At 41.9% G+C, this 12683-nt stretch overlaps 1 protein-coding gene across 5 annotated transcripts in view; it reads left to right on the top strand.

Annotated features, from left to right (window-relative positions):
* Positions 1 to 12683, top strand: part of PLCH2 (phospholipase C eta 2) — a 1017756-nt gene that overhangs the window by 961456 nt on the left and 43617 nt on the right. For all 5 annotated transcript variants that reach the window (XM_082273768.1, XM_082273764.1, XM_082273765.1 and 2 more), the window contains one exon: positions 1469 to 1548. In XM_082273768.1, the coding sequence (XP_082129894.1) occupies positions 1469 to 1548 (80 nt within the window). The remainder of the gene's footprint in view (positions 1 to 1468; positions 1549 to 12683) is intronic.

The following is a 12683-nucleotide window of genomic DNA, read 5'->3' as shown; positions in this document are numbered from 1 at the left end:
AATGTAGCAATGCTGGTTTCAGTATTTGTCCTTGCGCCAAGACATTATTACGTTTTTTCTTATCCAGCTAAAACCGTTTTACACTATATGCTACAACTGCATATTTGTTGGATTGTACCCATTTTTACTCAGTATTTTCAAAATTTTTTAACATGGGTTGTCCTGCATTATGGTAGAATTGTATGACTTATGTTGCAGATGGTCATTTTTAACATGTAAACTATCCAGCTATGATAAGAGGCACTCAAATTGTTAATGCATCAAGCAATATCATGTACATTATTTAGGAAAAAGGAAAGCAGAAGTTCTCCTCAATGAAGACAATTGTGTTATATATGTTTAGGATTATGCTTGTTTGAAGATTTAGTGTATCCAACACTCATATTTAATGTGTATGCATAGCTAAAACTTTTTTTTTTTTTTTTTGGGTGTGGATAAAGTAGTATAATGATTGACTGTGTCCCATTTGGGAGAATTTTTTTATTTTTTTTTGTGAGATAGACTTCAGTTGGTGATTTTTCAGGTATTGTTTATGATAAAGCAACCTGGCAGTTGAGCATTCTTTTGAGCATTTAATTTTCTTTTCTGCTTTAAAAACACAACAGTAATTGAGAGATAATATCCACAAAATAAGGGGCTATCGATATCCTCTGAGACAGTTATCAACATAAGTTGTGCCCTTATTGGAAGCTTTAACACTCATTATTTTTTTGGTGAGAACTATAAAAGTAGGGATTTCACAACACTTTCTGTAACTTTGGCAATGGTGGTCACCAATAAAGAAGCTGAACCTACCCAGGTAGGGCCACCGAACGCAATAAAATATATACATTTGAAACTTGAATGCTGGTGGGCTAAACAGTCCTCCAGCGTCTTTTGGATACTCCAGCTAAGAAATCTCCCTGGCCAAATTTAGCTTCATTGGGAAAATCCTCTAAGTGCCTGTTCATCTGTTTCTACTTTACTTTTTCCTACAGAGGAGGGCAGGTAGGACATAAAAAGGACAATATTAAACCCCTTAGTTATTCTAATGTGTTTCAATTGATGGTCAAATGATAACAAGGCTTTAAATCTAGTGTTGCAAACATTTTAGGGCTAAATGTATAATCCCTTTCCTGTTCCCATAATCCTGTTATGAGATATATGATGGAGCTGGCGATATATAATCCTGACCATCACGAAAGACAATAAAATTGTTGTACCGGTATTTTCTATAATTCTCTGTTATTAGAAATGTAGAGATCCAGTTGCACATCTATGGGCCACATAACTTGGTTTGTATCCAAGCTTTAAATTGCCTAGCCCTCCTCTATTCTTCCTTTTTAAAGATCCCATCCTGGGCATTGTACAATATAGTGTTTTGCTTGTAACAACATGGACGATCAATGGCCCTCCATAAGTAATGCATGTACCTATTGTTACTGAAAGGGAAACTACCATTAATCTTTCTTGTACTTTCCTCGTGTAGGTTATCGACACGTGTACCTAGAAGGTATGGAAGAGGCATCTATCTTTGTTCATATAGCAATTAATGACATCAGTGGTAAGGTGGGTGTAACTGAATTCCTGTTTTTTTTTATCAGACCTGTATTGAGCTGACGTCTTATCATATGGATGTAGTACATGTACTGTACAATATAAAAAAAACATGATTTAACTTGATCATTATGTTAAAGGATGGAGTAATTGAAATAATGCCAATTCTTTCTTTTTTCTTTCATTTTTTGTACTGTGTTTTTGCTCGAAAACACTCACTGATATGTATACAAGTTTCAAAATGTTTTAGCTACATGTGATATTGACTCAGGTATGCAATTGTCCTGTCTGATGACTCAGAAAATTAACTTTGCTTTTATTTGCTGTTAATATAAAAGGTTTACTATTCTCTGCGCAGTGAATGGATTGATAGTGAAGGGATGGAATAGAGTGACCGCACCCAACAGGCTTTAGAAAGTTTGAAAGTTGTCAGTGTAAAGTCATTTCTATTTAAATATGGAAATTTCCTAGGTCAAACCCATCTCTTACCTTAGAGCACAGGTGTCAAACACAAGGCCCGCGGGCCGAATCCAGCCCTCCAGGCCATTTCATGTGGCCCTTGCACCTCTCCTGCAGCTGCTGCATCTCCCTCATCTCTGCCCCCACCTTGTCTCAGCAGCTGGCAGTAGAGAGGACAGAACTCCTCTGCCAGATCCTGTGCTTCACCCTAGCTGCAGAGAGGACCCCCCCCCCCAACTTAGCAGTTGGCAGGAGAGAGGAGGACACAACTCCTCCTACAGATCCTGCACCTCTCTACAGCTGCAGCACCCCCTCCTCTTCACCTCCACTGGTCTTACCATTCAGCAGACTCCGGCAGCTGACTCCAGCCCTCCTCCAGATACTGCAGTTGCCCCTTCCCAGCTCTGACTCCAGCTTCTTACCAGCAGCAGCACATGGTAAAGGGGATACACTGTGATGTAAGGGATGAGAGGGTGGGGGCTCTTGACTTCTGATAGTGGTGGGCTACAGAGAGAACTGGCCCTCTGAGGGCAACCATAATGGAGATGCGGCCCGCGATGAAATTGAGTTTGACACCCCTGCCTTAGAGTATGCAGAGATTGTAGTGCTGTAGGTAGAACTTTCAATTCAGAACCATTTATAAACATACTAGGTCAGTCAAACATGCGTGCAAGACATGAATGCCCTCAAGATGCTATGGTGGAGGCACATACATAATAGGGGTAAGTGACCAAGAATGTCAACACTGCTTACCTTTAGGAGGCTAAAACCAAGGTCAAGGCTGTGTTCTAACCTCCTCAGTTTGCAGCAGCCAGATAGTCGGGTTGGGTGGTAATATTACCCCTGGAATAGGTAAGAAGAGTAGGTCATTCGTTTTCCTTAGAATTGTGTATGTTTTTTCCTATCATACAAGACATCTTTTTGCCAGTCAATTTTTCCATGCTGGGGGAGAAAGCCTTTAGTGTGTTTAAGATGACTGCTCCATCACAATTCTCCAAGGAATCAGCCACAAGTATGTCTATGGTGCATCCTTTAGGCTGAAGAGTCCAAAATCTGAACAAAGGCTCCTGCTATCTCAAAAATAAAAATTCAATAAGCCTAAAAAACAACCATAAGCCGCGCAAGTTTAAATCACGTCAGGAAGTAAGAGGATGTTTCATATTTTATCCAAAGACGCTTATATTACTTTTTATACTCTAGAGGGCAGTGTAAACCAAACCATTCCTTAGTGGCTTGAAACCAGGTTTGCGCTTGCTAGAGTGATGTACTCCTCCATCTAATGTTTACCACTTTTGGCATTTGAAATTTTATTAGAACTGTCAACCCCCGAGACCTTACACTTACTGAAATCATTTCTAAGGCTGTTGCAGTGCATTAAGAAGGGTTTCAGCAGCCTATTCATTTAAATGGGCTACCTAAAAGGAAAAACAAAAAGTGCATGCAGTATTTTTAATACCGCAGTGTTCCACGCAGTAATATCAGTAGGTGTAAACCAGAAGGAAGAGTTTAGCTCCTACGATTCATTAAAAGTATTCAATACTTTACTGCATGTAAGATGTGCTGTCAGCCATCATGATGTTAGGGTAGTGGCTAGGCACAGACACATAATTCTCAAGGGTTATAGGTAAGCCACTCTGTGCATGTAGGTTAACCCCTTAAAGACCGGAAGGTTTTACTCCCTTAATGACCAGGCCTTTTTTTTTGCGATACGGCACTGCGTTACTTTAACTGACAATTGCGCGGTTGTGCGACGCTGTACCCAAATAAAATTGATTTCCTTTTTTCCCCACAAATAGAGCTTTCTTTTGGCGGTATTTGATCACCTCAAATTTTATAGAAATTTTATTCGCGATTTTTATTTTTTGCGCTATAAACAAAAAAAGGAGGACAATTTGGGGGAAAAAAAAATTTTTTTTTACTTTGTTATAAAACATTCACAATAAAAAAAAAATCACATTTTTTAAAAATTTTAGGCCAATATGTATGCTGCTACATATTTTTGGAAACAAAAAAAACCCAATAAGTGTATATTGATTGGTTTGCGCAAAAGTTATCGCGTCTACAAACTAAGGGAAAGATTTACTGTATGTCAATTTTATTTATAATTTATTTTTTTTTTTTACTAGTAATGGTGGTGATCAGCGATTTTTAGTGGGACTGAGACATTGCGGCGGACAGATCGGACCCCTAGCTGACATTTTTGATTCTTTTGGGGACCAGTGACTTTACCCTCCAGCGGCGCGCGCCCACACTAACTGCTACACGAAGCGGTATACATGTACGTTGTTTCGCGTAACAGAGAAGACCTGCCACAGTAAAACTACAGCGGCTGGTCGGCAAGTGGTTAATCAGATAGGTTATGACAAGTTATGTGGGACAAGAGAACCCTCCAGACTTTCATTTAAAACCCCATTACATCTGGAACTGGGACCATTTAAACTGGGAGTGTTCTGTTATGCCAGTAGTGAACAACGTTCTGGCTGTAGTCATCCCTTTTTGGACTATAAATGGGATGGGCGGCTTCAGTAAACAATAGAGAAAGGAGGTTAACCAGCCCCAGCGACCAGAAAATCTGATCTGTGTTAAAGGCGAAGTTCACCTTTTCAGACAGAATTTCACTTTTCATAATAAATAGAAGCCTTTTCTTATGTCTCTTCTGCCCAAGCCATCCCTATGTGCTTATCTCTCCACAGAGGGTTTGAATTATCACCTGTGTTTAAAAATTTAAAAAATGCTTTCTGAGACCGGACTTCCTATAGCATGATGTGACCATCCAGGAAACTTCATATCCCATCATGCACTGCCTTACTGCATCACAGAATAAGGCATGTTTACCTCTCTGGACCACACCTCCCTCATTACTACACCACCTTTTTTTAGTTCCACCCACATTCCTACTTCTTCCTTGAAGGTGGCCATACACTGTACAATCTGATTGTACAAGCTCCTTTAGATCTACCATTAGCTATGTAGTGTAAGGCCGGTCTGATTTGATACAAACTGAATAAATTCTTCAGGTGGGTCCTCCTCTTACATAGTTTTGGTAAATCTAAATGAAATTATACAGAGATTATACAATCAGATTGCATAGTGTAAAGCCAGCTTTATACAAGTAAATGGAAGGGGAGGAAGTGGGCGGAGACACTCAGCATTGTTGTTGTGTAAACATACCAATTTCACTTTCAGGCCCCAATCGCACCTTGCACAGTGGGAGCGCTTTTTGGCATGTTTTTCCCGCAACGCACCTTTTGGTATGTTTGGCGTGTTTGCTATTGCGTTTAGGTGCCATTAACAATGGCACCAAAAGCACAACAAGTTCATATTAGGTGTATAAAGGTGGCCATACACTATACAAAATGATTGTGCAGAAATTGTACAATCTCCTTTAGATTAATCAAAACTATAAAATAGGATACACCCATCTAGGGTTGCCACCTCATCCCTTTAAAACAGAACACATATTAATTACACAGGTTCTGTGGCTGATTAGACTTGTAATTAAACTCATTTGGTGACTTATCTACATTAAATTGGCCCCAGAACCTGTGTAATTAATATGTGTTCTGTTTTAAAGGGATGAGGTGGCAACCCTACACCCATTTTCACTCTGTGTCCAATCAGGCAGGCCCTTGCACTATATAGTTGATGGTAGATCTCAAGGAGTAATACAATCAAATTGGTGAGACTTCCAGGGGCACATAAATTAAATTAATACCACAGTTCTGCTCCTAATAGGCTGTTGTGTGGTCGCTCAGCTCCTGCACACACTGCCAAATGAATGATTTATGCAAGAAAAAGTAAGCTACAAATCAATCAGCAGAGGAAGACTCTGGCTGTGTATTCAGGAAGAACAGTGCTTACTGACAATGACTGCATGTAACTGCAGAGGTGGGCGGTAGCAATCTCCTGGTGAGGGAGGGCAGGTGCAGAGTGTGTGTTAATGAGCTCAGCTGCTGAACTACTTCTTTAGTCCACTAACAGTTTGTGGACACCAGGCTGCCCTGGTTGGAATTGGTAGGGGATGCAGACATTGGGGAAGGCTTTGGGTCTTCAGAAAAAACTTAGGTTTAGGTTTTCTATCAGGTTTATATTTCATAAAAGGATGGAGGGATTTGGGTCCCCAAAGCTTTTCGCATTTACACCTTGTGGTTTGGGTGTAGATGTGATATGTAGTGTTTGGACACTCGGTGGCAGCTGTTCCCAAACCAATGACCTTTAAGACTACTGCGGACTGAATGGAGATAGAATAAAGGACTGAGGTACCACCCCACAGTGTTCTAATCCAAAGTGAGACTTTTACTACTGTGTCCTTATTTGAGAGATTTATCCTCCTTGTCTATTTACAAGCAATAAGAAGTAAAGGGCACAGCAAAAAACTGTTATAGCATTCCCTCACTTTACTGTAGCACTGCCCCCTAGAGGACTGCTGAGTATTACACCTTAAGGATTCCCCTGGGTTACCCATAGTAACTGGTTGCAGAAAAGTAGTACTTTAAGGTCTTGGCTTAGTCCGGTCGATGTTGTTTTGTAGTTTTATTTAGAACTGGGATAGGAGAAGGGATGAGTGGGATACTCCAACTAGTAACTATTCACAGTATTAAGGACATCTGACTTGAGAATGCGGCAAGGCTGCTGCTTCACTCTGCCACTAGAATGAAGGTAATATAAGTGTTCCTACTTGTAATTATCTTCAGGGTTCTAACTTGGAACCCCCTTTCTCTCTCTCTCTGTGTAGCTGACACCCATCCACTGACTCCTAGACTCTGGAGTGGTCCCCTTCCTGGGCAGACCCCGGCCAAGTTCCTCTGTACTCACAGGCACTGTTTTTTTTGCAGAGTCACTGATGCCCCCCAACTCCTCCAGTCAGCTTCTCTTGGACCTCTGGATTCAGCCACACACTATGGTTTACCAGGCAGACCGCCTGTGACCACCATCCACTGCTGCAGAAGAGGAGACAGCCGTCAACCTCCTTCTGGGACCTGGCTTCATGCCCAAAGACCCTGAGCACATGTGTTCATGGCTTTATATACCGAGTCTGTGCCAATCCCTGGGGCAGTAACAAAGCCTGTGTGTCACTGACTGGGTTTCCTCCACTGTCCAATGTGCCTCTCCATTGGACACACTCCCTTAGCCCAGAAAAATCACACACTGGACACATGGAGCAGGCCCGACTAACAAATCCTGCTCCCTGAGAAGCAGTGAGCATATAAATTTAGCCTGCCGATCTGCTGTTAAGGAGACAGAGCCAAAACTACTCTGCCTACCTAGCACCTATCTAGGAGGACATTCCCCGCTCTGCAGCTACACATACCTAAAGATGTGGGAATGCTAGTGACATTATTAGCCTAATATGGCCTCATGGGTTTGTTTTGCATACCTTGGACCTAAATGACCTAAAAGCTTTAAATAGATGAAACACCTATATGTGAACATGAGGTATCAACACCCTATTTTTTGGATTTGTGTTAGAAGCAATGGCCTACAACCTACAATACTGTAAATAAAGTGTATGCAAAAGCAAATTGGTTTTTAGTTTAGGATGGAGTGAAGGGTATTATTTATTGCCATCTGTGTCCATATCAGTAAGCTTCACACTCTATTAGTCCTGGTGGCCACTGCTACAAAGACAGAGAGTGAGAGAAATACAAACTCTTAGAGTAGTCACCAAAGCAAGGACCCAAGTTATTGATTGAATTGGGACACATGTTCCAGCAAAAACTGTCCAATTGACAAATTCCCCTCATTTTGTGTAGATTTCCTGTCATTTCCTGTTGGGTCTCCAGGTCAGGAAGTAAAGGAATTCTCCCTAACGAAACAGAGACAGCAAAAAACTTCATTATTCTATTAAGTTAAAAGGTTTTGGCTATACATATACACTGCTCAAAACAATTAAAGGAACACTTTAAAAACACATCCGATTTCAATGGGGAAAATATCATACTGGGTATCTATACTGATATGGACTGGATAATGTGTTATGAACAAAAATTATGCCACATTGTTTGATGGAAATTAAGATTATTAATCTACAGAGGGCTGAATTCAAAGACACCCCGAAAATCAAAGTGAAAAAATTATGCAGCAGGCTAGTCGATTTTGCTGAAATTTCATTGCAGCAACTCAAAATGGTACTCAGTAGTTTGTATGGCCCCCCCATGTGCTTGTATGCATGCCTGACAACGTCCGGGCATGCTCCTAATGAGATGATGGATGGTGTCCTGGGGTATTTCCTCCCAGATCTGGACCAGTGCACCACTGAGCACCTAAACAGATTGAGGTGCAACCTGGGGGTGTCGGATGGACCACAACCTAATGTCCCAGCCGTGTTCAATTGGATTTAGGTCAGGCAGCCATTCAATGGTATCCATTCAATCATCCTCCAGGAACTGGCTGCATACTCTCAACACATGAGGCCGGGCATTTTCATCACCCGGAGCAATCCAGGACCCACTTCACTAGCTTAGGGTCTGACGATGGGTCCAAGGATTTTATCCTGATACCTAATGGCAGTTAGGGTGCCATTGTCTAGCCTGTAGAGGTCAGTGCGTACCTCCATGGATATGCCTTTCCAGACCATCACTGACCCACCACTAAAACTGGTCATGCTGAATGATGTTACAGGCAGCATAACGTTTTCCACGGCTTCTCTAGACCCCTTCACATCTGTTACATGTGCTCAGGGTGAACCTGCTCTCATCTGTGAAAAGCACAGGGCGCCAGTGGCAGACCTGCCAATTCTGGTGCTTAATGGCAAATGCCAATCGAGCTATACCTTGCCAGGCAAAGTAAGCACAGGGCCCACTAGAGGATGTCGGGCCCTCAGGCCACCCTCATGAAGTCTGTTTCTGATTGTTTGGTCAGAGACATTCACACCAGTAGCCAGCTGGAGGTCGTTTTTTAGGGCTCTGGCAGTGCTCATCCTGTTCCTCCTTGGACAAAGGAGAAGATTCTTGTCCTGCTGATGGGTTAAGGACCTTCTATAGCCCTGTCCAGCTCTTCCCGAATAACTGCCTGTCTCCTGGAATCTCCTCTATGCTCTGGAGACTGTGCTGGGAGACACAGCAAACCTTCTGGCAATGGCACATATTGATGTGCCATCCTGGAGGAATTGGTCTGCCTGTGCAACCCCTATAGGGTCCACGTATCGCCTTATGCTACCAGTAGTGACACTGATCGTAGCCAAATGCAAAACTTGTGAGAAACAGTCAGAAAAGATGAGTAGGGAAAAAAAATGTCAGTGACCTTCACCTGTAAATCCATTCCTGTTTTGGAGGTTGTCTCATTGTTGCCCATCAAGTGCACCTGTTAATTGTATTAACACCAAAGCAGCTGTAACTGATTAACAGCCCCTCTGCTACTTAACTGACCTGATAAATATCCCAGGAGTTTAATTGACTTGATGCTATACTCAAAAGTGTTCCTTCAATTTTTTTGAGCAGTGTACTTTAAGGGAAGGAGGTAAATGTGTTAATTGGTTATATTCAGCGATATCGTGAGCCCCTTATTTTAAACTAGCACCCTGCTTTTTAAGTACATTGGATGTCTTGAATGTCTTTATTTCATTGTTCTTATTTTTTTGTGTTTCTTTCAAGAAGCTGAGTGTAGGTCATCAGTTGAGCTCAGAAACCAGCAAATGCTTAACCCTTGCCATCACAAGCAAAAAGAAAAAAACAAAACAAGCTATTATGGTGTGTAAAGTCCCACTGTGTCTCTGCCAAAGTTGAAAGTGAGGCCTTTTGCTTTTTAAAGTGCTTTGTAGATGTGTCCATGTTTCCATGGAGAACGCAATGTTCTCCCTGGTGAACTGCGGTGCCCACATTAGATATGCCTAGCAATTCATTTTTGCAGAGATTTTTCTTCATTTAGTCCTCTATTTTGTTCAGTGAAAAGCCGGTCTACTCATTTTGAATCTATGCTGGTTTCAATTATCTATAATCATACATACTCATTCCTATTATATTGTATAACCAGCTGGAACTTCAGTTCAAACTGAACCAGGAAAAAGCTGTATAAACCAGGGGTCTCCAAACTTTCTGAACAAAGGGCTAGTCCTTCAGACTTTGAGAGGGCAGGAATGTGGCCAGTATGAGTAAAGAATGCCCCATCGTTGGTATATGGAGGAATATTGCCCTGTTGTTGGTATTCAAAGAAGAAATAGTGCCCTGTCATTGGGGATGAATAGTGCCCCAGTTTTGGTATTAGGGTAAGGAATAGTGCCCCGCCATTGGTGTCAGTGGGTAGAATAGGGCCATGCACTTAGTGCAAGTGGGAGGAATAGTGTGGCCCATCACTGGTGTCAGTGAGAATTGTTGGGGTTAGTGGTAGGCATAGTGCCCTATTGTTGGTATCCATGACAGGAATTATGCCTTATTGTTGGTGCAAAAGTAATAGCGTCCCAAGGGCCTGATAAAGGCATGCAAAGGGCCACATTCGGCCCCCCGACACAGTTTGGAGACCACTGGTATAAAAATTGAAATGTATATGGGAGTTGTTTTACCTTCCAAAGAATTTGTATTTTCTTCATTCAGCTCAGATTTACAGACTTCAAAGCCACATTGCTGACCTGTCTTTTCTCTAGTGCACCCTAAGCTGAGTTTAGCTAAAAAAAAAAAAAAAATCCCTACAGCTTTAGTCTCATCACTCACCTATAATGAAGTATGTCTGGCATTGTGCAGGCAACTGAATCCTGGTGAAATCTTCACTTCAAGGATACCTGTCCTCTTCCTGTTTCTGAGCTTCCAGTGCTGCAGGGGTTAACAGCTTTGGGTCCTAAAGCAGAACAGCGATACAGACATGCCCTCCTCTTCCTCCTTTGGGAAAAGTTCTTTCATTGATTCCACTGCTTGTAACATGATTTGTGAATGGGGGAAAGTCTTATCAGCCACAGGATTATTTCCATTATGCAAGGATGGTCTGCCTGAAGACTCACAGCTGTTAACAACTGCAGTGTATGAAGTTCAGAGACAGGAAGAGAACAGGCATCTCAGTAGTGAAGATTTGTCCAGGATCCAGCTGCCTGCACAACATAGGACATACTTCATTACAGGTAGCTGATTACAATTTTAGTTTTTTTTTTTTGTTTTTGTTTTAGCTAAACTTCAGCTTTAACCACTTAAGCCCCGGAGGATTTGGCTGCTAAAAGACCAGGGTTTTTTTTACGATTTTTTACTGCGAGACTTTAACGGACAATTGCGCGGTCGTGCGACGCTGTACCTAAACGAATTTGACGTCCTTTTTTTCCCACAAACAGAGCTTTCTTTTGGTGGTATTTGATCACCTGTGCGATTTCTTGATCATGCGCTATAAACAAAAAAGAGCGTCAATTTTGCAAAAATAACAATATTTTTCACTTTTTTTTATATGAAATTCCCCCAAAAAAATGTAAAAATCAAAATTTTTTAACATTTTCGGCCAATTTGTTTTATGCTACATATGTTTGGTAAAAAAAATCGCAAAAAGCGTATTTTGATTGGTTTGCGCAAAAGTTATCGCGTTTACTAACAAAGGGAAAGATTTTTGTCATTTTTGGTGTTTTTTTTTTTTAAGGCGTAATGGCGGCGATCTGCGATTTTTTTTTTTGCGGTACTGCGACATTGCGGCAGACAGATCGGACCCTTGACTGACATTTTTGACACTTTTGGGGGTACCAGTGACATTTCTAAAGTAATCAGTGCTATACATATGCACTGTTACTGCAAAAATGACACTGGCAGGGAAGGGGTTAACTGTATTGGAGAGGGAGGGGTTAAGTGTGTCCTAGGGGCGTGTTTCTAACTGTAAAGGGACATGGCTATTGGTGTAAAAACAAAGATCAACGGTCCTACATAGTAGAACCGTCTGATCTTCATTTTTACACAGGGGAGAATGACAGACTGCTTGTTTACATCAGCCGTCCGCCTTTCTCCCTTCACCGGAGCGATCGTGAGTGACCGGCGGACGATCGGGTCCACCGGTCACACGCACTGACTTGTCAGTGAACGGGCCGGGGCTGACCGCCGCAGTATATAGTCGTGCGGCGGTCGGCAACCGGTTAAACAGTACAGCTTGGTCATGTTTAAATCAAGAAACAAAGTTTATTAAACTGTACAGAGTTACAAAAAGTATCAAAAAGTAAGCATGACATAGAGCATAGACAGCCATACAGCAGCAATATAAAACATCCTTAAAGAAAAATCCCTAAACCAAAACAAAGAAAAGAAAAGAAGGGTCCCCCAACAGCCCACACAGTCCCACCCCAACCATGCTAGATACACTAGGCAATACAAACATAATAACGCCCTGTTCCACTGGAATAGTCTAGGCATAACAGTCTCCAACCTAATACATAGCTAGTAAATAGGATCATCAATTGGATCATGTCTGTGACGACTGTAGCCATCTATCCCAAATCTTGTTATATTTAGTAGGACATCCCCTATTAATGTAAATTAGCCTTTTATAGGGCAGAGAAGCATTCACCTCAGCAATCCATGCAGCCAAAGTAGGGGGCGAGGATTGCATCCAGCTGCGAGCCAACACTTTCCGAGCAGTAAATAACGTTTCATGTATAAACTTCAGCGAGCTTTTATCTACTTCCAAGTCTGGAAACAGCCCCAAGAGACATTGCCGAGGGTCCAGTGAGACTGGGGAGCCCATCTGGTCATGCAAAAACCATGCCACTTGTTGCCAAAAACAGTTAACACGAGGGC

This window comes from Pelophylax lessonae, assembly GCF_965119305.1.
Source record: "Pelophylax lessonae genome assembly, chromosome: 12".
NCBI lineage: Eukaryota > Metazoa > Chordata > Amphibia > Anura > Ranidae > Pelophylax > Pelophylax lessonae.
This window is presented reverse-complemented; position numbering and strand designations above follow the sequence as displayed.